Source organism: Natator depressus, chromosome 5 (genome assembly GCF_965152275.1).
Source record: "Natator depressus isolate rNatDep1 chromosome 5, rNatDep2.hap1, whole genome shotgun sequence".
NCBI classification, from domain to species: Eukaryota; Metazoa; Chordata; order Testudines; family Cheloniidae; genus Natator; species Natator depressus.
Genome location: NC_134238.1, coordinates 12,847,872 through 12,873,242, shown reverse-complemented (window position 1 = coordinate 12,873,242; position 25,371 = coordinate 12,847,872). Strand labels below are relative to the sequence as shown.

Sequence of the window (25,371 nt, the reverse complement as noted above, 5' to 3'; positions counted from 1 at the left end):
AATCTGTCTGCACTGAATGTCTTTTAGGGCTAGCCCAGGTTGAGCCTGGGGCTCTCTGCTTCTGTTTCCTAGCTCCAGCTCTGTGAGAATCCAAACAGCAAAGAGATGTAGAATTTTCATGTGGGCGGTCTCCGTTCCCTTCTTCCAGAATTCCAGCTGACGGCACGAGCTTCCTTGCATGTAGCATCATATTATCCTGTGAGAGGGCCATTTGCTCAGTCTTCGTATTGTGATGCTTCACAATGGCCCACTTAGGTTTGATAGTCTTTCTTGATGAGTGTGGGAACCCTCCTCCTGCTTGGGTTCACAAGTTCGCAGCAAGCACTTTTACAGTTATAAAGCAAAAAATTTATATATCACCTTATAGCACATTAGGGATACAGACATTACAAGTAAGATTAAAACATGCGGCAATTTACAAGCCTTTATGGAGACTAAACACTGAAGACATCTTTACAAGTCTCTTGAACAATACTACCATACAGGTGAGCTGGTCTGGTTTCCAGCTATGAGTTTGTCAGTGTTCAGCTGACTCCTATAGCCTTGGCAAGTGCTACCATCTACCAGCCTGTCTCTCCCCACCCTGATGACCTCACACATTTGTTTTGCATTTCCGATCAATATGGTTTATGTGTATTGTCCCATTTTACAGATGATGCCTGATATGGTCAAATAGAGTGGTTGGTGGGCAGATAAGCAGGAGCAGTGTAGCAGGGCCACATGGAGGGGAATGCATTATCAGATCTAGTGCTGGCAGTGGACAGTATCTAATGTTTTAGAGGAAGACTAAAAGAAAGCCATAGTGCACCCAGCAAATCGTGCAATGCTGCAGTGAGGGAATGGGGAACACAATTCCTTCTTGACCCCCTAAAACAGTCATTTTACTACCTGAAGTGGATTTTTTGAAATCTGTCTCAAGTACTAGCAATTGCAGATGTTATCATTCAGGGATGGCCAAACCGCGGCTTGTGAGCCACATGTGGCTCTTTTACAGTTAAAGTACAGTTTGCAGAGCCCCCCCCCCCCATCTCTGCCTACCGGAATGCCTACCAGACTTGGGGGTTCTGCCCTGCAGTGGGGGACTCGGGGGGGGGGGGAGGGGCTCTGAGATGACTGGTGCCTACTGAGAGTGGGGGGGGCACAATTTAAAGGTTCAGCTCCCCCCCAAGAGCTTGAGTCACCTGCTCCCGAGACACCTTCCCTCTTACATTCAGCGGCCCCTCCCTGCAACTCCTAGGTGTTAGCCCCAAGCTCCGTGGGGAGAGGCAGCAGCAAAAGCAGTGGCTCTCCCTGCAGCTCCCACCTGTTTGCTGCTGCCTCTCCCCAGGGGCCACAGGGAGGGGCCCTGAGGAAGCATGTGACCAAGTGGGGCCAGCAAACCCTGACAAAAATCTGGGATCCTCACCCCCCCACCCACGCGTCATCTCTGGTTCTGCCCAGCAGTAAGGGAGGTCTCAATAACTGGGAAGGGGAGCTTATAACTATTTCTGAGTAAGTCTGAACTGGATTTTTCTCATACAACTGTAAAGGATCGGTGTCTGCAGACAATAGACATGACTAGTTAGTCTATGGGGCTGGGGCCATCTTTTCACACTTGCCAACTCCAGCAACCCCACGAACAGAAAACAGATGGAAGAACTGAACTGCTCCTTGTGGCTAAGGATGCTTGGAGGAGATAATACATCTGCCTACATGACACTAAATTGCACAACTGCCAGAGTCAAGCCAGCAAAGGGATTCTGTTTTCCCCAAAGCTCTTCTCCTCTAATTACATTTGAAATGTTTTGCTTGCTATTGAAAAAGGGGGACCATGCGGGAAGCCTACGTGTCATAGCCGTGGGTTTTATTAGGACAGGTTTGCTGCTGGGGATTTCAGTGACAGCAGAACAGGCTCGGGATTAAGTACCTTTTGTTAAAAACATTGATCTGGGTAATCAGCACTTGTTACGGTGATCAGGAAAAAAGCATGTTTGACAAAGGCACAGCAGTGACCAGGACTGTTCTTAAGACTAAGTTTGTACAAAAAAAGCAGTGACTGGTCAGTCACTTAGTACTTAATATCTTATAAAACTGCAGCAGAGACAACACACACGTTGGTCTAAGTTCATCCCCAGCATAAGTGCAGCAAAGTCAATAAAGACCCTCTAGGCTTTCATACAGTGCACCTTGGCCTGATCCCAGCCTGGTCCCTTCTGTGCATCCCAAGCTCCTGTTGGCATCAGTTTTAGGTCTTCAAGGAACATGTCTGTTACAAGCGTAAAGCAAACCACGCATATTTAGAGATGAAGTCAGCCCTGGCGTCTACAGCCCCAGAGATCCCCAGACAGTGGGATCAGGGTGGGAGAGGGAATCAGGTTGCAGGGTTGCTCTAGAGCAGAGGTTCTCAAACTTCTTTTGCTGGGCCCCCCCTCTGAAAATATTCCAGGCTGTTATGACCCCGCCCTCCCATTCTCGGTACCGGACATAGCTTTCGCGGCACCAGAGCAGATCCCCCCAGAACTCACCATAACATGCCACCCTTAGTTCTGTGCTGCTGCTGAGAACTAACAGAGCTGAGCACCTGGCCAGCAGCCACAGCTGTCTGGCCACCTTGAAGGCAAGGAAAAAGGACAAGCAAGGAAAAATCATGGATATTTGTTCATGTTCCAAAAATCCACCCGGACAGAGATCGGAGGACAAAAATCAAAGTCATGTCCAGGAAAACCCGGATGTATGTAGCCCTATTTTTTGTGATCTCATGACATGCCCCCTCCCCATAGCTTTATGACCCTTTTTTGGGTTGGGACCCCCAGTTTGAGAAACACTGCTTTAGAGGATCTCTGCAGGGCAGCTCACAGGGGCTTAGGACTGGTTAGGCCAAGGGAGGGGTGAAGCCGGTGGATCGGCAGAGCAGTGGATCCTCTGGCCTCTCTCTGCAATGGGGCTACGGTAGGGAAGCACAGGGCTGAAATAGCTCCTGAGGAGCAGCTGCATGTGCTTGAGGTGCTCCTACTCTTTACCTTCCCATATCTCGCTAGAACCCAGCCCAGGCTGGGCTGAGGATCTGGCCCGCGACAGGCTACATTCTTTTGTGGTTTCAGAGTAGCAGCCGTGTTAGTCTGTATTCACAAAAAGAACAGGAGGACTTGTGGCACCTTAGAGACTAACCAATTTATTTAAGCATAAGCTTTCATGAGCTACAGCTCACTTCATCGGATGCATTTTCCACTGAATGCATCCGATGAAGTGAGCTGTAGCTCACGAAAGCTTATGCTCTAATAAGTTTGTTAGTCTCTAAGGTGCCACAAGTCCTCCTGTTCTTTTGTGGTGTAACTCCATTGGCTTCAAAGGATCTGGGTCCATTTACAAAGACAGCTTTGAAACAGAATGCTTCAACTGAGGTTTCGTTCCCTGAAAGGCAGCTGTGCCAATGCAGCACCTTCTTACTCGGCAAGTCTGCTCCTGGGTGTACGCTGTCTGTGCAGCCCAGTGAAAACACGAGAATCATTGTCACGTATCAGGGTGCTGCTTCGTTCCCAACCCCAGACACAATGGGCCAGATTTTCAAAAGACAGAGTCTCCGCCTCTGGGTTTTGAAATTAAAAGTGTGGGGGATAATTACGAGGTATCAATCCAGATTAAGTGTATACATCTATCTCTCTCTTCTGTAGAGAGAGAGATCTCTTATGTGTCTGTATGCATGTTATGGTGTGTGCACACACACACATATGATGGTCCCCATTTAAAAAGTCCAATTTACGAACAGTTACATTGCCCTGTACTTAGAATAGGAAATAATTAGTATTGCAGAGAGGTAAGTCTTGACTCTCTAATGGCATCTGTGATGTATCCACTGTGAACTCTCCTTTCAACACAGAGCTTCACAAGGATATCTGCAATAGCAGCAAAGTGGGGTACAGAAAAAGAGTGGAAGAACTTACAGTCTAGTTCACTTAGTCTGACTCTTCCCCAACATGTGGGGAGCCTTCTTGGGGTCTGTCAAAGTTCCTCCCCCACTCTGAACTCTAGGGGTATGTCTACACTACGGAATAAGGTCGAATTTATAGAAGTCGGTTTTTTAGAAATCGGTTTTATATATTCGAGTGTGTGTGTCCCCACAGAAGTGCATTAAGTGCATTAACTCGGCGGAGTGCTTCCACAGTACCGAGGCTAGAGTCGACTTCTGGAGCGTTGCACTGTGGGTAGCTATCCCACAGTTCCCGCAGTCTCCGCTGCCCATTGGAATTCTGGGTTGAGATCCCAATGCCTGATGGGGCTGAAACATTGTCGCGGGTGGTTCTGGGTACATATCGTCAGTCCCCCCTTCCCTCCCTCCCTCCGTGAAAGCAAGGGCAGACAATTGTTTCGCGCCTTTTTTCCTGAGTTACCTGTGCGGACGCCATACCACCGCAAGCATGGAGCCCGCTCAGGTAACCGTCACCGTATGTCTCCTGGGTGCTGGCAGACGCGGCACGGCATTGCTACACAGTAGCAGCAACCCATTGCCTTGTGGCAGCAGACGGTACAATACGACTGGTAGCCGTCCTCGTCATGTCCGAGGTACTCCTGGTCGCCTGTGTGAGGTCGATCAGGAGCGCCTGGGCAGACATGGGCGCAGGGACTAAATTTTTAGTGACTTGACCAGGTCATTTTTTTTAGTCCGGCAGTCAGTCCTATTGAACCGTCTTATGGTGAGCAGGCAGGCAATATGGATTGCTAGCAGTCCTATTGCACCGTCTTCTGCCGAGCAGCCATGAGATGTGGATGGCATGCAGTCCTTCTGCACCGTCTGCTGCTAGCCAAAGATGTAAAAGATAGATGGAGTGGATCAAAACAAGAAATAGACCAGATTTGTTTTGTACTCATTTGCCTTCTCCCCTGTCTAGGGGACTCATTCCTCTAGGTCACACTGCAGTCACGCACAGAGAAGGTGCAGCGAGGTAGATCTAGCCATGTATCAATCAGAGGCCAGGCTAACCTCCTTGTTCCAATAAGAACAATAACTTAGGTGCACCATTTCTTATTGGAACCCTCCGTGAACTCTACCCTTGTAAGCCGTGTCCTCAGTCGCCCCTCCCTGCGTCAGAGCAACGGCAAACAATCGTGCATCTGAGTTGAGAGTGCTGTCCAGAGCAGCCCAATGGAGCACTCTGATTGGGCTAAAACATTGTCGCGGGTGGTTCTGGGTACATATTGTCCGGCCCCCGTTCCCTCCCTCCCTCCGTGAAGGCAAGGGCAGACAATTGTTTCGCGCCTTTTTTCCTGAGTTACCTGTGCGGATGCCATACCACCGCAAGCATGGAGCCCGCTCAGGTAACCGTCACCGTATGTCTCCTGGGTGCTGGCAGACGCGGTACGGCATTGCTACACAGTAGCAGCAACCCATTGCCTTCTGGCAGCAGACGGTGCAGTATGACTGGTACCCGTCCTCGTCATGTCCGAGGTGCTCCTGGCCACGTCGGCTGGGAGCGCCTGGGCAGACATGGGCGCAGGGACTAAATTTTTGGTGACTTGACCAGGTCATTCTCTTTAGTCCTGCAGTCAGTCGTATTGAACCGTCTAATGGTGAGCAGGCAGGCAATAGGGATTGCTAGCAGTCGTATTGTACCATCTTCTGCCGGGCAGGCAAGAGATGACGATGGCTAGCAATCGTATTGTACCATCTTCTGCCGGGCAGGCAAGAGATGACGATGGCTAGCAATCGTACTGTGCCATCTTCTGCCAGGCAGGCAAGAGATGAGGATGGCTAGCAGTCGTACTGTGCCATCTTCTGCCGAGCAGCCATGAGATGTGGATGGCATGCAGTCCTTCTGCACCGTCTGCTGCCAGCCAAAGATGTAAAAGATAGAAGGAGTGGATCAAAACAAGAAATAGACCAGATTTGTTTTGTACTCATTTGCCTCCTGCCCTGTCTAGGGGACTCATTCCTCTAGGTCACACTGCAGTCACTCACAGAGAAGGTGCAGCGAGGTAGATCTAGCCATGTATCAATCAGAGGCCAGGCTAACCTCCTTGTTCCAATAAGAACAATAACTTAGGTGCACCATTTCTTATTGGAACCCTCCGTGAAGTCCTGCCTGAACTACTCCTTGATGTAAAGCCACCCCCTTTGTGGATTTTAGCCTCCTGAAGCCAACCCTGTAAGCCGTGTCGTCAGTCGCCCCTCCCTCCGTCAGAGCAACGGCAGACAATCATTCCGCGCCTTTTTTCTGTGCGGACGCCATACCAAGGCAAGCATGGAGTCCGCTCAGCTCACTTTGGCAATTAGGAGCACATTAAACACCACACGCATTATCCAGCAGTATATGCAGCACCAGAACCTGGCAAAGCGCTACCGGGCGAGGAGGCGACGTCAGCGCGGTCACGTGAGTGATCAGGACATGGACACAGATTTCTCTGAAAGCATGGGCCCTGCCAATGCATGCATAATGGTGCTAATGGGGCAGGTTCATGCTGTGGAACGCCGATTCTGGGCTCGGGAAACAAGCACAGACTGGTGGGACCGCATAGTGTTGCAGGTCTGGGACGATTCCCAGTGGCTGCGAAACTTTCGCATGCGTAAGGGCACTTTCATGGAACTTTGTGACTTGCTTTTCCCTGCCCTGAAGCGCATGAATACCAAGATGAGAGCAGCCCTCACAGTTGAGAAACGAGTGGCGATAGCCCTGTGGAAGCTTGCAACGCCAGACAGCTACCGGTCAGTTGGGAATCAATTTGGAGTGGGCAAATCTACTGTGGGGGCTGCTGTGATGCAAGTAGCCCACGCAATCAAAGATCTGCTGATATCAAGGGTAGTGACCTTGGGAAATGTGCAGGTCATAGTGGATGGCTTTGCTGCAATGGGATTCCCTAACTGTGGTGGGGCCATAGACGGAACCCATATCCCTATCTTGGCACCGGAGCACCAAGCCGGCGAGTACATAAACCGCAAGGGGTACTTTTCAATAGTGCTGCAAGCTCTGGTGGATCACAAGGGACGTTTCACCAACATCAACGTGGGATGGCCGGGAAAGGTACATGACGCTCGCATCTTCAGGAACTCTGGTCTGTTTCAAAAGCTTCAAGAAGGGACTTTATTCCCAGACCAGAAAATAACTGTTGGTGATGTTGAAATGCCTATATGTATCCTTGGGGACCCAGCCTACCCCTTAATGCCATGGCTTATGAAGCCGTACACAGGCAGCCTGGACAGCAGTCAGGAGCTGTTCAACTACAGGCTGAGCAAGTGCAGAATGGTGGTAGAATGTGCATTTGGACGTTTAAAGGCGCGCTGGCGCAGTTTACTGACTCGGTTAGACCTCAGCGAAACCAATATTCCCACTGTTATTACTGCTTGCTGTGTGCTCCACAATATCTGTGAGAGTAAGGGGGAGACGTTTATGGCGGGGTGGGAGGTTGAGGCAAATCGCCTGGCTGCTGGTTATGCGCAGCCAAACACCAGGGCGGTTAGAAGAGCACAGGAGGGTGCGGTACGCATCAGAGAGGCTTTGAAAACCAGTTTCATGACTGGCCAGGCTACGGTGTGAAAGTTCTGTTTGTTTCTCCTTGATGAAACCCCCCGCCCCTTGGTTCACTCTACTTCCTTGTAAGCTAACCACCCTCCCCTCCTCCCTTTGATCACCTCTTGCAGAGGCAATAAAGTCATTGTTGCTTCACATTCATGCATTCTTTATTCATTCATCACACAAATAGGGGGATGACTACCAAGGTAGCCCAGGAGGGGTGGTGGAGGAGGGAAGGAAAATGCCACACAGCACTTTAAAAGTTTACAACTTTAAAATTTATTGAATGACAGCCTTCTTTTTTTGGGGCAATCCTCTGTGGTGGAGTGGCTGGTTGGCCGGTGGCCCCCCCACCGCGTTCTTGGGCGTCTGGGTGTGGAGGCTATGGAACTTGGGGAGGAGGGCGGTTGGTTACACAGGGGCTGTAGTGGCAGTCTGTGCTCCAGCTGCCTTTGCTGCAGCTCAACCATACACTGGAGCATACTGGTTTGGTCCTCCAGCAGCCTCAGCATTGAATCCTGCCTCCTCTCATCACGCTGTCGCCACATTCGAGCTTCAGCCCTCTCTTCAGCCCGCCACTTACTCTCTTCAGCCCGCCACTTACTCTCTTCAGCCCGCCATCTCTCCTCCTGGTCATTTTGTGCTTTCCTGCAGTCTGACATTATTTGCCTCCACGCATTCGTCTGTGCTCTGTCAGTGTGGGAGGACAGCATGAGCTCGGAGAACATTTCATCTCGAGTGCGTTTTTTTTTCTTTCTAATCTTCACTAGCCTCTGGGAAGGAGAAGATCCTGTGATCATTGAAACACATGCAGCTGGTGGAGAAAAGAAAAGGGACAGCGGTATTTAAAAAGACACATTTTATAAAACACTGGCTACACTCTTTCAGGGTAAACCTTGCTGTTAACATTACATACATAGCACATGTGCTTTCGTTACAAGGTCGCATTTTGCCTCCCCCCACCGCGTGGCTACCCCCTCAACCCTCCCCCCTCCCTGTGGCTAACAGCGGGGAACATTTCTGTTCAGCCGCAGGCAAACAGCCCAGCAGGAATGGGCTCCTCTGAGTGTCCCCTGAAGAAAAGCACCCTATTTCAACCAGGTGACCATGGATTATATCTCACTCTCCTGAGGATAACACATGAACGGATGTTGCTTGAACGCCAGCAAACATACACTGCAATGCTTTGTTGTACAATGATTCCCGAGTACGTGTTACTGGCCTGGAGTGGTATAGTGTCCTACCATGAAGGACGCAATAAGTCTGCCCTCCCCAGAAACCTTTTGCAAAGGCTTTGGGAGTATATCCAGGAGAGCCGCGAATGCCAGGGCAGAGTAATCCTTTCACATGCTTGCTTTTAAACCATGTATAGTATTTTAAAAGGTACACTCACCGGAGGTCCCTTCTCCGCCTGCTGGGTCCAGGAGGCAGCCTTGGGTGGGTTCAGGGGGTACTGGCTCCAGGTCCAGGGTGAGAAACAGTTCCTGGCTGTCGGGAAAACCGGTTTCTCCGCTTGCTTGCTGTGAGCTATCTACAACCTCCTCCTCATCATCATCTTCTTCGTCCCCAAAACCTGCTTCCGTATTGCCTCCATCTCCATTGAAGGAGTCAAACAACACGGCTGGGGTAGTGGTGGCTGAACCCCCTAAAATGGCATGCAGCTCATCATAGAAGCGGCATGTTTGGGGCTCTGACCCGGAGCGGCCGTTCGCCTCTCTGGTTTTCTGGTAGGCTTGCCTCAGCTCCTTCAGTTTCACGCGGCACTGCTTCGGGTCCCTGTTATGGCCTCTGTCCTTCATGCCCTGGGAGATCTTGACAAAGGTTTTGGCATTTCGAAAACTGGAACGGAGTTCTGATAGCACGGATTCCTCTCCCCATACAGCGATCAGATCCCGTACCTCCCGTTCGGTCCATGCTGGAGCTCTTTTGCGATTCTGAGACTCCATCATGGTCACCTCTGCTGATGAGCTCTGCATGGTCACCTGCAGCTTGCCACGCTGGCCAAACAGGAAATGAGATTCAAAAGTTCGCGGTTCTTTTCCTGTCTACCTGGCCAGTGCATCTGAGTTGAGAGTGCTGTCCAGAGCGGTCAAAATGGAGCACTCTGGGATAGCTCCCGGAGGCCAATACCGTCGAATTGTGTCCACAGTACCCCAAATTCGACCCGGCAAGGCCGATTTAAGCGCTAATCCGCTTGTCAGGGGTGGAGTAAGGAAATCGATTTTAAGAGCCCTTTAAGTCGAAATAAAGGGCTTCATCGTGTGGACGGGTGCAGGTTTACATCGATTTAATGCTGCTAAATTCGACCTAAAGTCCTAGTGTAGACCTGGGCTAGGGTACAGATGTGGGGACCTGCATGAAAACCTCCTAAGCTTACTTTTACCAGCTTAGGTTAAGACTTCCCCAAGGTACAAATTAATTTTATCTTTTGTCCTTGGAATATCCACTGCCACCACCAAACTCTAACTGGGTTTACTGGGAAATGTAGTTTGGACACGTCTTTCCCCCCAAAATCCTCCCAACCCTTGCACCCCACTTCCTGGGAAAGGTTTGGTTAAAAATCCTCACCAATTTGCATAGGTGACCACAGACCCAAACCCTTGGATCTGAGAACAATGAAAAAGCATTCAGTTTTCTTACAAGAAGACTTTTAATAGAAATAGAGGTAAAGGAATCACCCCTGTAAAATCAGGATGGTAGATACCTTACAGGGTAATTAGATTCAAAACATAGAGAACCCCTCTAGGCAAAACCTTAAGTTACAAAAAAGACACACAGACAGAAATAGTCATTCTATTCAGCACAATTCTTTTCTCAGCCATTTAAAGAAATCATAATCTAACGCATACCTAGCTAGATTACTTACTAAAAGTTCTAAGACTCCATTCCTGTTCTATCCCCGGCAAAAGCAGCATACCAACAGACACAGACCCTTTGTTTCTCTCCCTCCTCCCAGCTTTTGAAAGTATCTTGTCTCCTCATTGGTCATTTTGGTCAGGTGCCAGCTAGGTTACCTTTAGCTTCTTAACCCTTTACAGGTGAGAGGATTTTTCCTCTGGCCAGAAGGGATTTTAAAGGGGTTTACCCTTCCCTTTATATTTATGACAGGGTCCAGAGGAAGGGGGGCTGCTGCTGCCTTACAACTGGCTGCCCTGCTTCCTTACTCATGATATTTCTTTTAATATAGGCACAGATTCTGATCCCCTTATTCCTTTTTAGAAACCAATTAATCTAGTCAAGAGGGAAGGTGCCACCCAGCCAGAGTAAGAGGATCAGAACGTGGTTCTTATAGGATAAGCTCCACAGGGGAGCGACCTTGTCTTCTCTGCCTCTGTACAGCACTGGGCCCACTTATGGCCTTTCTAAACAAAGGACATACCTTTTCAGTGCCCACAGGTTCCTTCTGGTGATGGGTATGTCACCTACCCAAGCATTATATATTTGTTCTTTTTCACCAAAAAGGAGTTGCACCTGGCTGGCACTTGGAATACATCGAAGTGAAAGACGCCACCCTGGATAAGACTTTCCGTTTCCAGTGTGATCGCTGGCTGGCTAAAGGTGAAGATGATGGTCAGCTCATCAGAGAACTGGCTTGTGCCAATAATGACATCCTGGAACTGAAGGAGCGCACATGTAAGTTGGAGACTTTCTCTGAGAGTCATCGGATATCTGGAGCTATTGAAACCACTCAGCTGAGTGTCACCGGACCGGCACTTGGTACTTCTCAGGATTAGTTTACCTCAGTGCCTGTAGAAACACAGCCCCATGGTTTTATGGGAGAAGGTTTATGAGGGGGAAGCACACTGAGTCTCACTCTAGGCTGAAAGTGAAGATGGCACCATATGCATCTGTTGATGCTGGCAATATGCAGAGATGATACAAGGTTATGTCCTCATTAGAAATAATGGGCTTGAATCTTTGAGGTGGAAAATAAATTCAGTTTCCAAAGGCTTACAGGTAACATTGCCCCAGCTGCCTTGGGGCTGCAAGTTTGACTGCAGGGTTTAAAACCCCATAGCCCTGATTCTACTCTGAGTTATTCCTGATTTGACACCAGGGTAACTCCACTGATGTCAGTGAATTTACACACTGGTCTACAAAGCGGTGAGAGAGAAAGCATTATTATTTAATAGCTCCAAGGAAAGTGCCAGGCATGTCACAGGTCCCTGCCGTGAGGAGCTTGGACAATTTATATCATGTCACTCAAGGTATATCTGCATTTGGAGCTTGGGGTGCGATTCCTGGCTCGATGAGACATACCCGTGCTAGCTTTCATTGAGCTAACATGCTAATAACAGAGTGCAGGTGTGGTGATGTGAGCGGCTAGCTGCCTCAAGTACAGACGGATCTGAGACGCTAGGCACATCCTTGTGGCAGCTAGCCTCTCCCACCACTTGTGCTGCTGTAGCTACACTCTATTTAATGCATTAGCTTGATGAGGAGACAAACCCATGCTAGCTCTGCAGATGGGCATTTCACCCCCAGCTCCAAGTGTAGACACACCCTAACAAATCCTGCATCTTAATTCAATTCTCTCCATTCAATTGGACACCCTTGCATAATAGGCCATCCGTCTATCTAAAGTACTTATAAGTTCAAGGCTCTTAGGCAAAGTAAGCAGTCATGGGATAAGAGGGGAGGTCCTCTCATGGATCGGTAACTGGTTAAGAGACAGGAAACAAAGGATAGGAATAAATGGTCAGTTTCCAGAATGGAAAGGTCAATAGTGGAGTCTTCCAAATATCTATATTGGAATCTCTGCTGGTCAACATATTCAGAGATGAAATGGAAAGGGGGGTAAACAGTGAGGTGGTGCAGATGATACAAAGTTACTCAAGATAGTTAAGTCCAAAGCTGACTGCAAAGATTTACCAAGGGATGTCACAAAACGGGTGACAGGGCAACAAAATGGCAGATGAAATTCAATGTTGATAAATGCAATGTAATCCACATTGGAGAACATGATCCCAACTATACCTATAAAACGATAGGGTCTAAATTAGCTGTTACCACTCAAGAGAGAGATCTTGGAGTCATTGTGGATAGTTCTCTGAAAACATCCGCTCAATGTGCAGCAGCAGTGAAAAAAAGGGAACAGAATGTTGGGAACCATTAGGAAAGGGATAGATAATAAGACAGAAAATATCATAATGCCACTATATAACTCCGTGGTACACCCACACCTTGAATACTGCGTGCATTTCTGGTTGCCCAGCTCAAAAAAAAGATATGGGAATTGGAAAAAAACTGCAGAGAAGGGCAACAAAAATGATCAGGGGTATGGAACAGCTTCCATATGAGGAGAAATAAAAAAGACAGAGTGTTCATCTTAGAAAAGAGACGACAAAGGGGGAATGATTTCTCTAAAATCATTAATGGTGTGGAGAAAGTGAATAAGGAAGTGCTATTTACCCCTTCACATAACACAAGAACAAGGGGTCACTCAGTGAAATTCATAGGCAGCAGGTTTAAAACAAATATAAGGAAGTTCTTCACACAATGCAGTCAACCTGTGGAACTCATTGCCAGGGGATGTTGTGAAGGCCAAAAATATAACAGGGGTCAAAAATTAATCAGATAAGTTCTTGGAGGATAGGTTCATCAATGGCTATTAACCAAGATGGTCAAGGATGCAACCCCATGATCTGGGTGTCCTAAACCTCTGACTGCCAGAAACTGGGGCTGGACAACAGAGGATTGATCACTTGATAATTGCCCCGTTCTGCTCATTCCCTGTGAAGCACCTGGCATTGGCCAGTGTCGCAAGGCAGGATACTGGACTAGAAGACGGACCATTGGTCTGACCCAGTATGGCCGTTCTTATGGTTTTAAACCAGAATGGAATACAATATAAGTTACAATATAAAAATACACTCTCCTCAAAAATACACCCTTCTCAATCAATCCCTTCCTCAGCAGACTAAACAAAGTACAGGGGGTGGAGGGAAGATGAGCTTTGAAGCATGCTCAGGAAGTTAACAAATCCAAGCTCTGGCAGACCAGTGAGGGAGCAAGTTCCAACATTATGGAACCCTCCTAGAGAATGCCTTGTCAGCAGCTCCTTCTTGTTTGTACTGAAGGCGCCTCTGTGGATCTCATCCATGGCGGCTTATGACAGATCGAGAGGTGATCTCTCATGGTACCAGGTCCAAAACCAGTTAGGGCTTTATAATTTAAAACCGACACCTTGAATTCTACCTGGAAGCCTACTGAAAGCCAGTGCAGATTACAGAACACTGATCTAAAGCGCTCCTGATGTGTAACTCCCCTTAATAAGCAGGCTACGGCATTATGCACCAGCCGCTGCTTCCTGGTCCCAAGGTATAACCCCATGGGGAGCACCTTACAGCAGTTTAATTATGAGGTGGTCGAGGAATGGATAATTGTGAGAGGATTCCCACGGGAGAGAGAAGGTTGTACGTCATTTTGCCAGGCAGAGATGGAAGAGAGCACTCTTGGCTACAGCCATTGCCTGGGCATGTAGGAGCTGCCCACGGCCTAATACCCCGCCCCCGTATACACACATATGAAGTGCACACCTGTTTCACAAAATGGTGGTTGCACTCCCCCAGTGAGGGGTGTCCATATAAATTCTGCCAGCTCCTCAGCGGCTTCCACGACCCACCAACATGGTCTCAGTCTTGATGGAATTGCATCCAGTTAGTTCTCATCCAAGCCGCACTTTCATCTAGGCACAAGATTATTCGTCCCCCTGCTCCGGCCAGGTGAGACATGATGGAGACACAGCTGTCATCAGCATACTGACTGTACTGCAGCCTCTGTCTCCTCACTAACCTTCCTAGTGGCCTCATAGCCAGGTTGCGCCAGAGAGGGAATAATATCAACCGCTGCAGCACACCTGCCATCAGGGCAGAGGGACAGCTGCTCACAACTGCCCTTTGAGTTCTCTGAAAGAGGAGAGCCACTCAAGAGTAGCCCCAGGCACTGCTGCTCATTGATCCGCCAAAGCCTATTCTGTTTTCTGTTTATTCCTTCCCTGGGGTGAAATGTTGGCCCCACAGGAGTCAATGGCAAAGTTTCCATTATCTGAAGGCCATAGTGACAGTCCAATAGTCAAGTCTCTGTCTGGCCATTGTCATTGATTGCATCTGCTCTGGCTATTTAATTTTGTGCTTTAATTTTGCCTTGGAAGCCTATGAAATTGTCACAGTGACAAGTGACACAGAGGATGCAGAAACCAAGGAAAACATCTGGATCATCTTAGAAGGAAAGAAGGGACGCTCAAAAGAATTCCTTCTGGAAAACGCCTCCAAAAAAAGGAAATTCACAAGGTAGGTGAGATAGGCCTTGATGGGTGAACAGGAAGGGAATGTCACCAGCTGTGTCTCTCTTACAAAGGCCCCTCCTCCTTCCCTCTGGAGGATTCATGGAGCGGCATTAGGAGTGTCAGACCATTTCTTACTTTCCTTTCCAAAAGATACAATGGGCAATAAAGTGGAAGAAAGTAGTAACATTTGTCTCAGCAGTCCAAGTTTAAGAATGAGCAGAAATGTCCATCTGGGGATTGGACTCGTACATGTATGTATGCGCATGTCCTTCAAAACTTAAACAAGGGTCCTGATAGTTCAGGGGTTTGCCAGATGAGCCTAAAGGGAACCCCAACAGGCTCAGCTGGGAGGAGCTGTGGAAGAACTCATCTGAGAGAGAGGTGTTTTTAACATCTCTGACAGAAGGTTGCTGTGGTGGAAGAGTAAAAATAATTCCAGGCTAAATGTTGTCAGTGCTGTTTAGATCTGACCTGACATTCCAAATCTTTGGTTTAGGAACAGAGGTGAAAGTAAGCCGGTTCGCTCCGGCAGCTGCTACCACAGCGGAGCCCCAGGCCCTTTAAAGCTCTGCCAGAGCCCAGAGCCCTGGGGTAGCGGTGGCAGCCGGGAGCCCCCAGGGCTCCTCAGTGATTTAAAGAGCCCGGGGCTCCAGCCGCTGCTACCATCCTGGCCCTTTAAATACCCGCCGGAGCCCCACCACCGCTACCCCAGGGCTTTGGAAGCAGGGCTCCGGCAGGGATTTAAAGGGCTGGGGCAGTAGGGGTGGCTGGAGCTCTGGGGCTCTTTAAATCCCTGCCAGAGGCCCCCCCCCCACCCCTACCCCAGGGCTTCGGCAGCAGGGCTTAGGCAGGGATTTAAAGGGCCCCGGAGCTCCAGCCCCCGCTACCCTCCCGGGGCCCTTTAAATCCCTGCCTAAGCCCTGCTGCCGAAGCCCTGGGGCAGGGGTGGGGGGGCTCTGGAAATTTAAAGGGCCGGGGCGGTAGCGGGGGCTGGAGCCCCAATCCCTTTAAATCCCCACCTGAGCCCTGCTGCCCGAGCCCTGAGGTAGGGATGGGTGGGGGGGCTCTGGCGGGGATTTAAAGAGCCCCAGAGCTCCAGCCACCCCTACTGCCCCGGCCCTTTAAATCCCTGCCAGAGCCCTGCTGCCAAAGCCCTGGGGTAGTGGCGGTGGGCTCCGGCAGGCATTTAAAGGGCCGGGGTGGTAGCGGTGGCTGGAGCCCATGGGCCCTTTAAATCCCCGATGGAGCCCGGCCACCGCTACCCTAGGGCTCGGGCAGCAGGGCTCAGGCAGGGATTTAAAGGGCTCGGGGCTCCGGCAGCTGCTACCACAGCAGAGCCCCAGGCCCTTTAAAGCTCTGCCAGAGCCCAGAGCCCCGGGGTAGCGGTGGCAGCCGGGAGCCCCCAGGGCTCCTCAGTGATTTAAAGGGCCCATGGCTCCGCTGTGGTAGCGGCAGCTGGAGCCCTGGGCCCTTTAAATCTCCCCCAAACCCCGGGGCTCCCAGCCGCCTCTGCAGCTGGTAGCTCGGGGGTGATTTAAAGGGCCCCGGGCTCCCAGCCGCCACTGATTTAATTGGGGATCAGTCCTGCTTTGAGCCGGGGGGTGGACTAGATGACCTCCTGAGGTCCCTTCCAACCCTGATATTCTATGATTCTATGATACTGCAGCTGGAGCCCTGACCCTTTAAATCAAGATTTAAAGGGCCCGGGGATTTAAGGCCCTGCCTCTTCTGGTTGAGGCCACACCCCCTGCTCAGGACTCCTGCGTACCAGTAAGTCCTCTAACTTACTTTCACCCCTGTTTAGGAATGAGAGATCTCTGCTTTAGGTCCTGGGTGCAAGAAAAGCAAAGAGAGAAATGATGAAAGAAAGCTTTATACTGCAGATATGAATGGGCACTATTATGTGTAGTGTATAGACTGGCTGGGGGCACCTTCATGTAGAGGAAATGAATGAGAGTCCCTCTTCCACATTTGAAATCTACACCTGAACACACTCAGAACTGGTCAAACCCCTCTAGTTTTTAGTGTGCATGAGATAGGTTTTGTGCTGTTTTTGTTTATGGATACTGTACACAGTATGCTGCCCGTAGACCACAAAGAATATTAGAGTAGCCAGTTTGTTGTGGAGGGAGGGAGTGTTTCTCTGTCAGGAACTCAAGAGACTTTCTTCCAAGGCAGGCAAACTTTTAAGTAAATTGGACTCTAATATTAATGGCATCAATGTGTATATAGCTATTTTAAACATCAGTGACCCAACAGCAAACAGCCATGATACGAGGAAACCTCCATCTGTTAAACAGTGCCGTGCTCCTGGTATGAAGCGGTTTGGCAAAGTTTGGGGAAGGATAGGATAGGACTGCAATAAAAAGAAACAACTCTCTTATTTCACGGAATAAGCAGATTGTCTATGGTGGTCAGGAAGGAACCTCCTCTATTTACACAGTTGGCCAGGGGTATAATGGGGCTAGGATTCCTTCCTCTGAAGTATTAAACATTGTTTACTGTTGGAGGCCGACAACTGGATGAACTACTAGTTAAGGCTACGTTTTAGTCAGGGGTATATAGTACAAGTCATGGACAGATCACGGTCAGTAAACAAAAAGTCATGGCCCGTGACCTGTCCATGACTTGTACCACACACCCCTGACTAAATCTTGGGTGCTGGGGTGGGCGCATGGCATGTAGCCTGGGAATCTGCAGCTGCTGGGGAGAGGGACTGGTGGCACACAGCCCAGGACCCCTACTGCTGCTGCTGGGGATGGGGTGGCCCGAGACTGCCCCAGCAGCGGCCGGTGTAGCTGGCCCAGGAGCTGCCCAAGCTGCTCAGGCACCCGCGGCTGCAGAAGTCATGGAGGTCCTGGAAAGTCACGGAATCCGTGACTTCCGTAACCTCCATGACAGACTCCAATCCAGGGGTTCTCAACCTGTTTATCATAGCGGGCTGCGTATGCGGCCCACAATGTATTACACAGACCACAGGCTGAGAACCATAGCGCCCTCTCCCGCCCCCGCAAAACCCCACACACAGTCACCCATGTCCAGCACCCCCCCTACCCAGAGACGCCTCCACAGAGTGGGACCAGGCGTGGAGCCCTGGGCACAGAGCTGGACAGCTGGGACCCGGATCTGCCATGTTGGTCCAGGCAGCCAGACCGGGGATCCTGCAGCACGGGGCTGGAACCCACCAGCCCGACCCACCACACAGGGCCAGGCAGCCGGCAGCCAGACCCAAGTCACTGGGCCGGGAGCGGAGCCCCACCTAAAACCTGGGAGTGCAGCAGCACCCCTGCAAACCCCTAGTTTCCAGTGCCCAACCCCCTCACTGCCCAGAGCCCGCCCCCTGCAAACCTGCCCAGAGACCCACTCTCCTGACCCCTGTTCCCCCTGCAGCACTCACCAGCCCCCTGCTGGTAGGAACACTCCTGCAGGCTGCCTTACGCCCTCTCCCCCTCAGCCAGCTCCGCCCTCTGCCAGACTAGAGCAGCAAATTTTGAATTTTTGTTAGCACACAGCTGGGCCGCAGCTGTGTGCTAATTGGGCCAGGGGTTGAGAACCACTGGTCTAATCCAATAAGTCAGCTACTAAAGATACACAGGATACACAACAGAAGACTTGGCCAAATGTTTGACAGAGATACATTGTTCTTAAAAGTCCATCTTAACAACAGCTTAAAAGCAGGAGGGATAGTTTGATTAGTGGTTTTAAAAGCAGCTATGATTAGTAGATGTACAACAGATACAGTATCTGTCAAGAAAAAGAATGAATGCTTTAGGGGAAAATAAGTCATTCTTTAGCTTTCCCTATAACAAGGCAAATTGATTTTGGATGTGAATTAGCTCAAACATACCCTGGAAGGTCCTAGTGGTAGTAATTTAAAGTGTCACCCTAACCAGGAAAAATACTGAATTTAAATACGGAAATTATACTTTGTGTTAAATAATTATGGGTTAAATCAAATGACTTTAAATGAAGGTTTGTTTTATATCTTTCATAGCCATGCGCAAATTACTTAATGCCAACATGACACAAGTCATTGCCAGTCTCCAGGATGTTAATTGAAACTCTTCTATGTTTCCTGCAGAGGAGCAACAGACAAATTTCTGTTTTCTTCAAAAAATGTTGGTGATATTGCAGCCATTTGTGTTGGTCACTGTCCAAAAGATGGAAGGAAGTCAACCACAAAAGCTGATGTGTACTGGTATGTCCGAGAGATAATCATAACAGAGATGGAACTTTGCAACAAGTAAGTTGCTTCCATCAAAACAGACATACAGTGTGCAATAAAGAACTCCAGGAGCTAAAGGCATAATGGCCTGGGAGATTTAAATAGTATTGTAACCATATTTCTGAGGTTCTTCATAGTTAACCTTTCCTAGCCATACATGTTGAGCCTTAAAAATTCTTAGCATGTTTTAAAAACTAAGGGCAAGATATTTAAAACATTTAAGAGCTGCCGCAGACAAGTCTAATTTGCATGCATGGTTTCCATGTTTCTGGTGCAAAGTATTTGCATGTGCAGATGGATGCACAATCATAAAAATAATCAGCATGTATTTTGCAAAAAAAACCAAAACCCTGCACTCCTAAACTCATTGAAAATCTAGACCTAGTCATTTAGATTCTGTGGGCCACTTTTCAAAGATTGGCCTCTAAACTGCTTCTCTGAAAAGGACATTCAGGCATGTCAGTATTCAACATGGGAGAAACCTCAGATTTGACTCCCTTTGCATTGTGGGATGGTTCCAGTAGGAATCCTTGGATCCAAAAGGCATCATCTACAAAAGTATAACAAGGGAGATATACCTCTTCAGTGCCTCCTGCTGCTGTATGCAGTATGGATAGACTTGCTTGGCAGGTCTTCTGAGGCTTGGCTCTCCAGCCAAGTCACTAAATCCAGATGAACACCTTCTGGGGTATATACCATCTGATAGATAAACAGTCTGTCTGCCCTTAGTAGGTGCCTTCCGCCCTTTCTTTGGGCTCCTAACTCAGTCCTGCCCACTTTGTGGGGTTTACACCACTTTACTTCTAGCCAGTAGCAGAACCCAGGCCCGCCCAATACTCCAGGTTCCAACCCAGTGACCCTATGAACCGCCACAACATATTGCTCAATTTCAATTAGCTGCCACTTCTTTCCTTGGCCTTTTCCTACCTGTTCCCTTTTAGCTTCACCCTTATCTCAGGATTAAGGTGCTATGTCCTCACTCCCTGCAAACCCAGCTAAGCAAATGCAGCCAGTAACAGACTCTGTCTATCCTGTAAGCTCCTAAGGCCAGAGAGAAGCACCCCACCTTGCCCCCTCTAGTTCCAGCTAGGGACTGACCTGTTTGCATCCTGCAGTGCCTTTTATCTGAGTCTGCTTGGCTCTGATTGGCTGCTTCCATGCAGCCTCACTAGGCATATCCAGGATCCACCCTCGCTGCTCCTTTCCTAGGGCAGGGTTATGGGGCCTCCAGGAGGGGGCCACAAAGGCCTAGTATACCCTGTCACAAAAACCAAAAGATATTTTTATTCTCTGGTTTGGAGATGGCGGAAATTTTCAAGAGACTTCAAATCATCTTGGTAAACTCGTGTGATCGGCTAACCTCTCAGCACTTCAACTCCCTGACCCCGTCAGCCTGAGCCCTTCATGTTCATGCAGCATTAACGAGCTGCTAGCATGGAGACTAGGCAGGAAAAGGAAAAGAATGGTCATCCAAAGAGCAAATACCTAATAGCTGTCAATCTTGGGCCAAAATAGCTAAGCAAGCACATCCAAACTATTAATGGATTCCTTTTCTTCTCTGCGATATTTCCACTACCGTTAAAGTATTTAACTTTAAGGGTTTCATTCCTGCTGAGACAGTTTAGTGTTTAAAAAGAAATCCTTGACGTGAGATTTTGATGTTAAGTGTCTCTTCCAGCAAATTAATCAACGGCTAAATCAAATCAGCCTGTAGAAGGGCCATGTTAATATTTGCAGAATGAAAACTCAGTCAGTCATATTCTTGTCTCGCAATCAGGGGAAACCTGCGACTCTTAACGCCCGACCCTGCAATCACAGCCACATGCTCGAGGCTATTGTGCATCTGAAGAGCCTCATTGAAACCAGTGTGGCCCCACAGGGGGGCAGAGGTCTTTTTAAGGCACAATTCTAGTCTTTTATTTAAAATGACATAGTACAACGCAAAAAGATTCTGCAGTAAGTTGCAGCATGTCACAGCCCATTCTGCCCAGAACCCTGCCTTCTTGCATGTTCTCCATAACCACAACCCTATCTAGCCACAGCTGCTCCACATTGCTGGATCAAGCCTTCAGTATTGCCTATCCCACAGGTTCAAAAATGATGAGTGGAGGACCCCCGTTTCCCCTCCACCCTCCCCAAAAAAGAACCCAGACAAATTTAAAAGATTGACTTAACAGTCATGATTTTATTTTAAATAATACATTTCGGTTCTTTTCCTTTGCCTTTTGGTTTTAGAGCCATTGGCGTACAATTGGGTCATGTTTTCAAGCTTTTCTCTGCAACGCTGAGGGGTAGAAATTTACAAGAAAGAAAGAAAGCTGAGATTCTCACCTAATGAGACAATTCCCCCAGCCGAGGTTTTAAGGAAAACTCAGAATATGACAAAATTCACAATAAAAATCCCAAGAGCTGGCTACTCTGCAGTTGTGAGAGAGTTAAAAAAGCTCTCACTGGGAAGTACGTTCCCACCCCTGAATAAGGGCTTCAGGATTTATTCTCATCAGACCCTCCCAGGTACAAAACTCCTTTCCAAACATGGGCAGATATTTCTGTGGTTTCAGATGCATTAGAAATGTTGTAAGACCTTAAGAAATATGGTAACACTATGGTGCTGAAGCAGCCCTTTCTTCAGGTCTTAATTTTACTGGTGCATAATGCAGTCCAGCTGAATTCCTTGAGGGAGTGCCTACTGCCGTTTGGACAGGAGAGGGAGGAAACTCAGGTGGAAATGACTTGCATCATTGCAAATAAAATACCTCATTAAAAGCCCAGTGTCCAAACCTCTGGCTGATTACCAGACACACAGTAATTTATGAGTATGTTATGTGCTTCCTCTACATCGCCAGGGGCATTCCAGTGGAGTGAAGGGTTTTCAGCATCTGGTACATATTTCAGTGCTTGCTGCTTCCTTTGTCTGCTCAGGATGAGCTAAGAGTTATAAACGAGGAGAGTGGGGACACACATACTTCCTGCCCCAGACTTTAATATTCCCTCTTTTCCTGTTCTCCCTCACCTCTGGCCCCTTCCTTGTCATCCCATAGATGGTGGTAATTGTTGAACTTCACCTTGATTTGTGAGAGCATAGATGATGCACCTAACTTTGAAAACTTGCCCCTACGTTTGTTTGTTTGTTTTAAATCCAAAAGCAGCAGCCTGCCTGCCCTGCTGGGCTCTCCGATAGTAGCCATTTATGATATTATTTTTATAGCTCTGTAAGCGTACATGACACTTGACAGGCAAATAAGATGACAAGGGCACCACATTCAATTCTGGCATAAGTTGAGTGACTTCAGTTATCTAGGGACATGTTGGATTCGCCATCACTCAAAGTCTTTACAGCAAGACTGGATGCCCTTTTAAAAGCAATGCTCCAGCTCAAATAAAAGTTACGGGCTTGATGCAGGATTTACTGTGTGAGGTTCTGTAGCCTCTGTGATGCAGGAAGCCAGACATGATGATCATAATGGTCCCTTCCGGCCTGAAAATCTATGAAAGTGGGACTTGAAAGTGACTTCAACAGACACTGCACCTGCTGGCACTGGAAGAGAATTTGGCTCAAGGACCCTGCCTGAAAGATATTTTTAAGCTGGTCTAGGCATAGGGAGCAGCATGGTCTGTTGTTTTTGATCTTCAGCCCTAATGCCTAACTAAATGTGCTAGCATAACACGCCTGTCCTTACACAACTCCCTCACTAATCTTCCCCTCGGCTCTGCAGTGGTACCTGGCCTAGCAGAGGGCAGCACTAAACCTGCAACATGGCGGCCTCAAAACAGGTTTTCAACCGGTGATCCGAGGAGGGGCTGTTCGGCTAGAAAGCCCCTTCCCCTTGCCACGTTGCATGTACGAGATGGCAAATCTCAAGGTGCAGTTTAGGAAGATTGAAGTCATTTAAACCAGCTGCTTGAAAGCGTGGGATTTGAACACTCGTTCTATCAGGGTTGCCGCTCACACCTACAGCTACAACAGCCTTCAGAATAAGTCCATGATATCCATCAAACGTGGGTGGTAGGCAAAGCTTCCTCTTGGGGAGGCTAGCCCCCTGCCCACCTCTTCCAGCTAAGGACCCGCCTCTTCTGGCCGAAGCCCCGCCCCCACTCGCTGCTGTCAGCCAACCCCCACTGGTCCTGGCTGAAGCACCGAGCCTGGAGCCCCTCCCCTGTTCTGCCCTTTCCGCCCGTGACCCCGCCCATGGCTCCACCCTCTCCCACCCCCCCCATTCACTCCTCCCCCATCCCTGAGACTGGAAAAGCTCTATGCCCCCCGCCTCAGCTCCAGAGTCGCAGCGGGGAGCTCCTCCAGCCCTGGGGCCGTGGTGGGAGGAGACTTTTCGGGGGGGGGGTCCCAAATCCACCACTGCCCCTCCCCCTTGGTGGCTGGAGGGTTGGGGGGAAGGCTCAGCCTCCATTATGCACCACCTACGCCAAAAAATCCAGTAAAAGCACAAGTGAAAGGAGCTGCCTCCACTGTGATTAGGCCAGGGCTGTCTGAGGGCAAGAGGGCAGTGGAAATTGTTACGGTTTGGGGAAAATCAGCTGCCACGGGACTTTTGAACTTCAGAAAAAGTTTAAGCGTTCATACACATACTGCGTAACTCAAGCCAGCTGTTTCAGCTCGGCGTGTTCAAAGGCGAGTGTATTACCCTGGGTAATGCTGAAATGTAGAAGAACTGGAAGGTTGAAGGGCTGAGCTGACTTTCTCTGACTGGAATTTGTATTTCCAGGGAGGCTACATATTTCAAACTTGCAAAATAATTGGCTATGTCCTTTAGAGAGTTTCCTGTAGCACACCGAGCAGTGCTGTTTTTTAAAATCCTAAAATCTTCAGTTCAAGTCCCAAGCAAGGATATGTCCCTCTCATTCTAAATACAAGGTTGAAACATTAGTAGTAGGTGAATTTCTAAATCACCTGTCCCCATTATACCTGGGCATTCATAATGCAAAGCAAAAGGCCATATTATTAACACACTGTTAACTTTCCTTTGGCAGATATTTTTTCAAGTGCAATGCAAAAATTCCAGTGAGGAACAAGAGGGGTGACTACAAAGTCTTTGAGTGTGCCAAGGTCATAGAGAGTTTTGCCAGCAAAGCCCGGAGCTTGGTGCCAGTCAAATATGAGGTCATTGTGGTTACAGGGTCTGAAAAAGGAGCTGGGACCGATGCCAATGTCTTTATCACCGTCTTTGGAATAAATGGAGATTCGGGCAAGCGTGCTCTCAAGCAGAAGTTCCGGAACCTCTTTGAACGGGGCAAAACCAATAGGTTTTTCCTGGAAACCCTGGAGTTGGGGGAGTTGAAAAAAGTCCGGATTGAACATGACAACAGTGGCATAGCAACCGGCTGGTTAGTGGAGAGGGTGGAGATCACCAATTCAGCTACTGGGGTGACCACGATTTTCCCTTGTGGGAAGTGGCTGGACCGGAATAGAGGAGATGGTTTGACCTGGAGGGAATTATTTCCAAGATATTAACAGGGATTCATCTGCAGCCTTTAAAAGGAGCTGCAATGAAGATATTTATATTCACTGCAGAGTGGTTTTTCTTACTCACTTCTTACACCGTTTTGTATCATGTTTTACTTTTTAAAATATTGTATTTTATATTGAAACGATTTTAGTAGGAATATATACTCCCTGGATTAACATTTTATAAAAAGAATCATACTTTTTAAATGTGTATATAAAAATGTGAATGGCAAAATTTTTCTGGTCCACTGATTATCCATATCAAATCCGCTTCATTTATGGCTCAAAGGGTGTGGTTTTATGTGCCCAACTACCAAGGCTGGAAACACCAACAGAGAACGGATGATCAGGCCGGCTCCTCTTTTAAAGTACAAGAGGCTGCAATAACAATTAAGCTGACATAATCAAGGGGGTTGGTTGTAGCAGTCCCAGTTTTGACCTACTTCTACTAAACGTCTCTATATTCGAGTGTGTATATTTGTTTTTGTGTACATGTGCAATGAAGAGTTGAAAGCAACAACCCAGATAAGATTTTCTGAACAGGAGTTTCAGCAGGAAAGTGAATCATCTAGGCCAGGTCTCTGCTGGTGTGAATTGGCGTAGCTCCTTTGATTTCAATGGACCGACACCAGTTTACCGCGGCTGAGGATCGGCCCCAGTGCACAGGTGTTAAGCAGCTCCAAGATCATAGCTATGAACTGAACAACATAATGATTTTGTGCTATTCAGCTGAATACATTAACAAAACACTTAACAATAATCAATTCTGCTTTAGGGAAGCAGCAAAGAGCACGTGTTCAAAGCGATCTCAGCATCATTCTGCGCTGTGTGGCATGCATAGCAATCACTTGTAAAGGCAGCTGCCATTGATTTTATGGGGGGTTTTTTAAGTATTGCAATTTCGACTTTTCAAAAA

At 48.4% G+C, this 25,371-nt stretch overlaps 1 protein-coding gene across 2 annotated transcripts in view; it reads left to right on the top strand.

Moving 5' to 3' along the window:
• The window catches only part of LOXHD1 (lipoxygenase homology PLAT domains 1), a 310,109-nt gene extending 285,612 nt beyond the window's left edge, over positions 1–24,497 (top strand). For both annotated transcript variants that reach the window (XM_074952316.1, XM_074952317.1), the window contains 4 exons: positions 10,944–11,114; positions 14,635–14,773; positions 18,851–19,012; positions 23,981–24,497. In XM_074952316.1, coding sequence (XP_074808417.1) covers positions 10,944–11,114; positions 14,635–14,773; positions 18,851–19,012; positions 23,981–24,461 — 953 coding nt within the window. In that variant the 3' untranslated portion in view covers positions 24,462–24,497. The remainder of the gene's footprint in view (positions 1–10,943; positions 11,115–14,634; positions 14,774–18,850; positions 19,013–23,980) is intronic.
• The last annotated feature ends 874 nt before the right edge of the window (positions 24,498–25,371 follow it).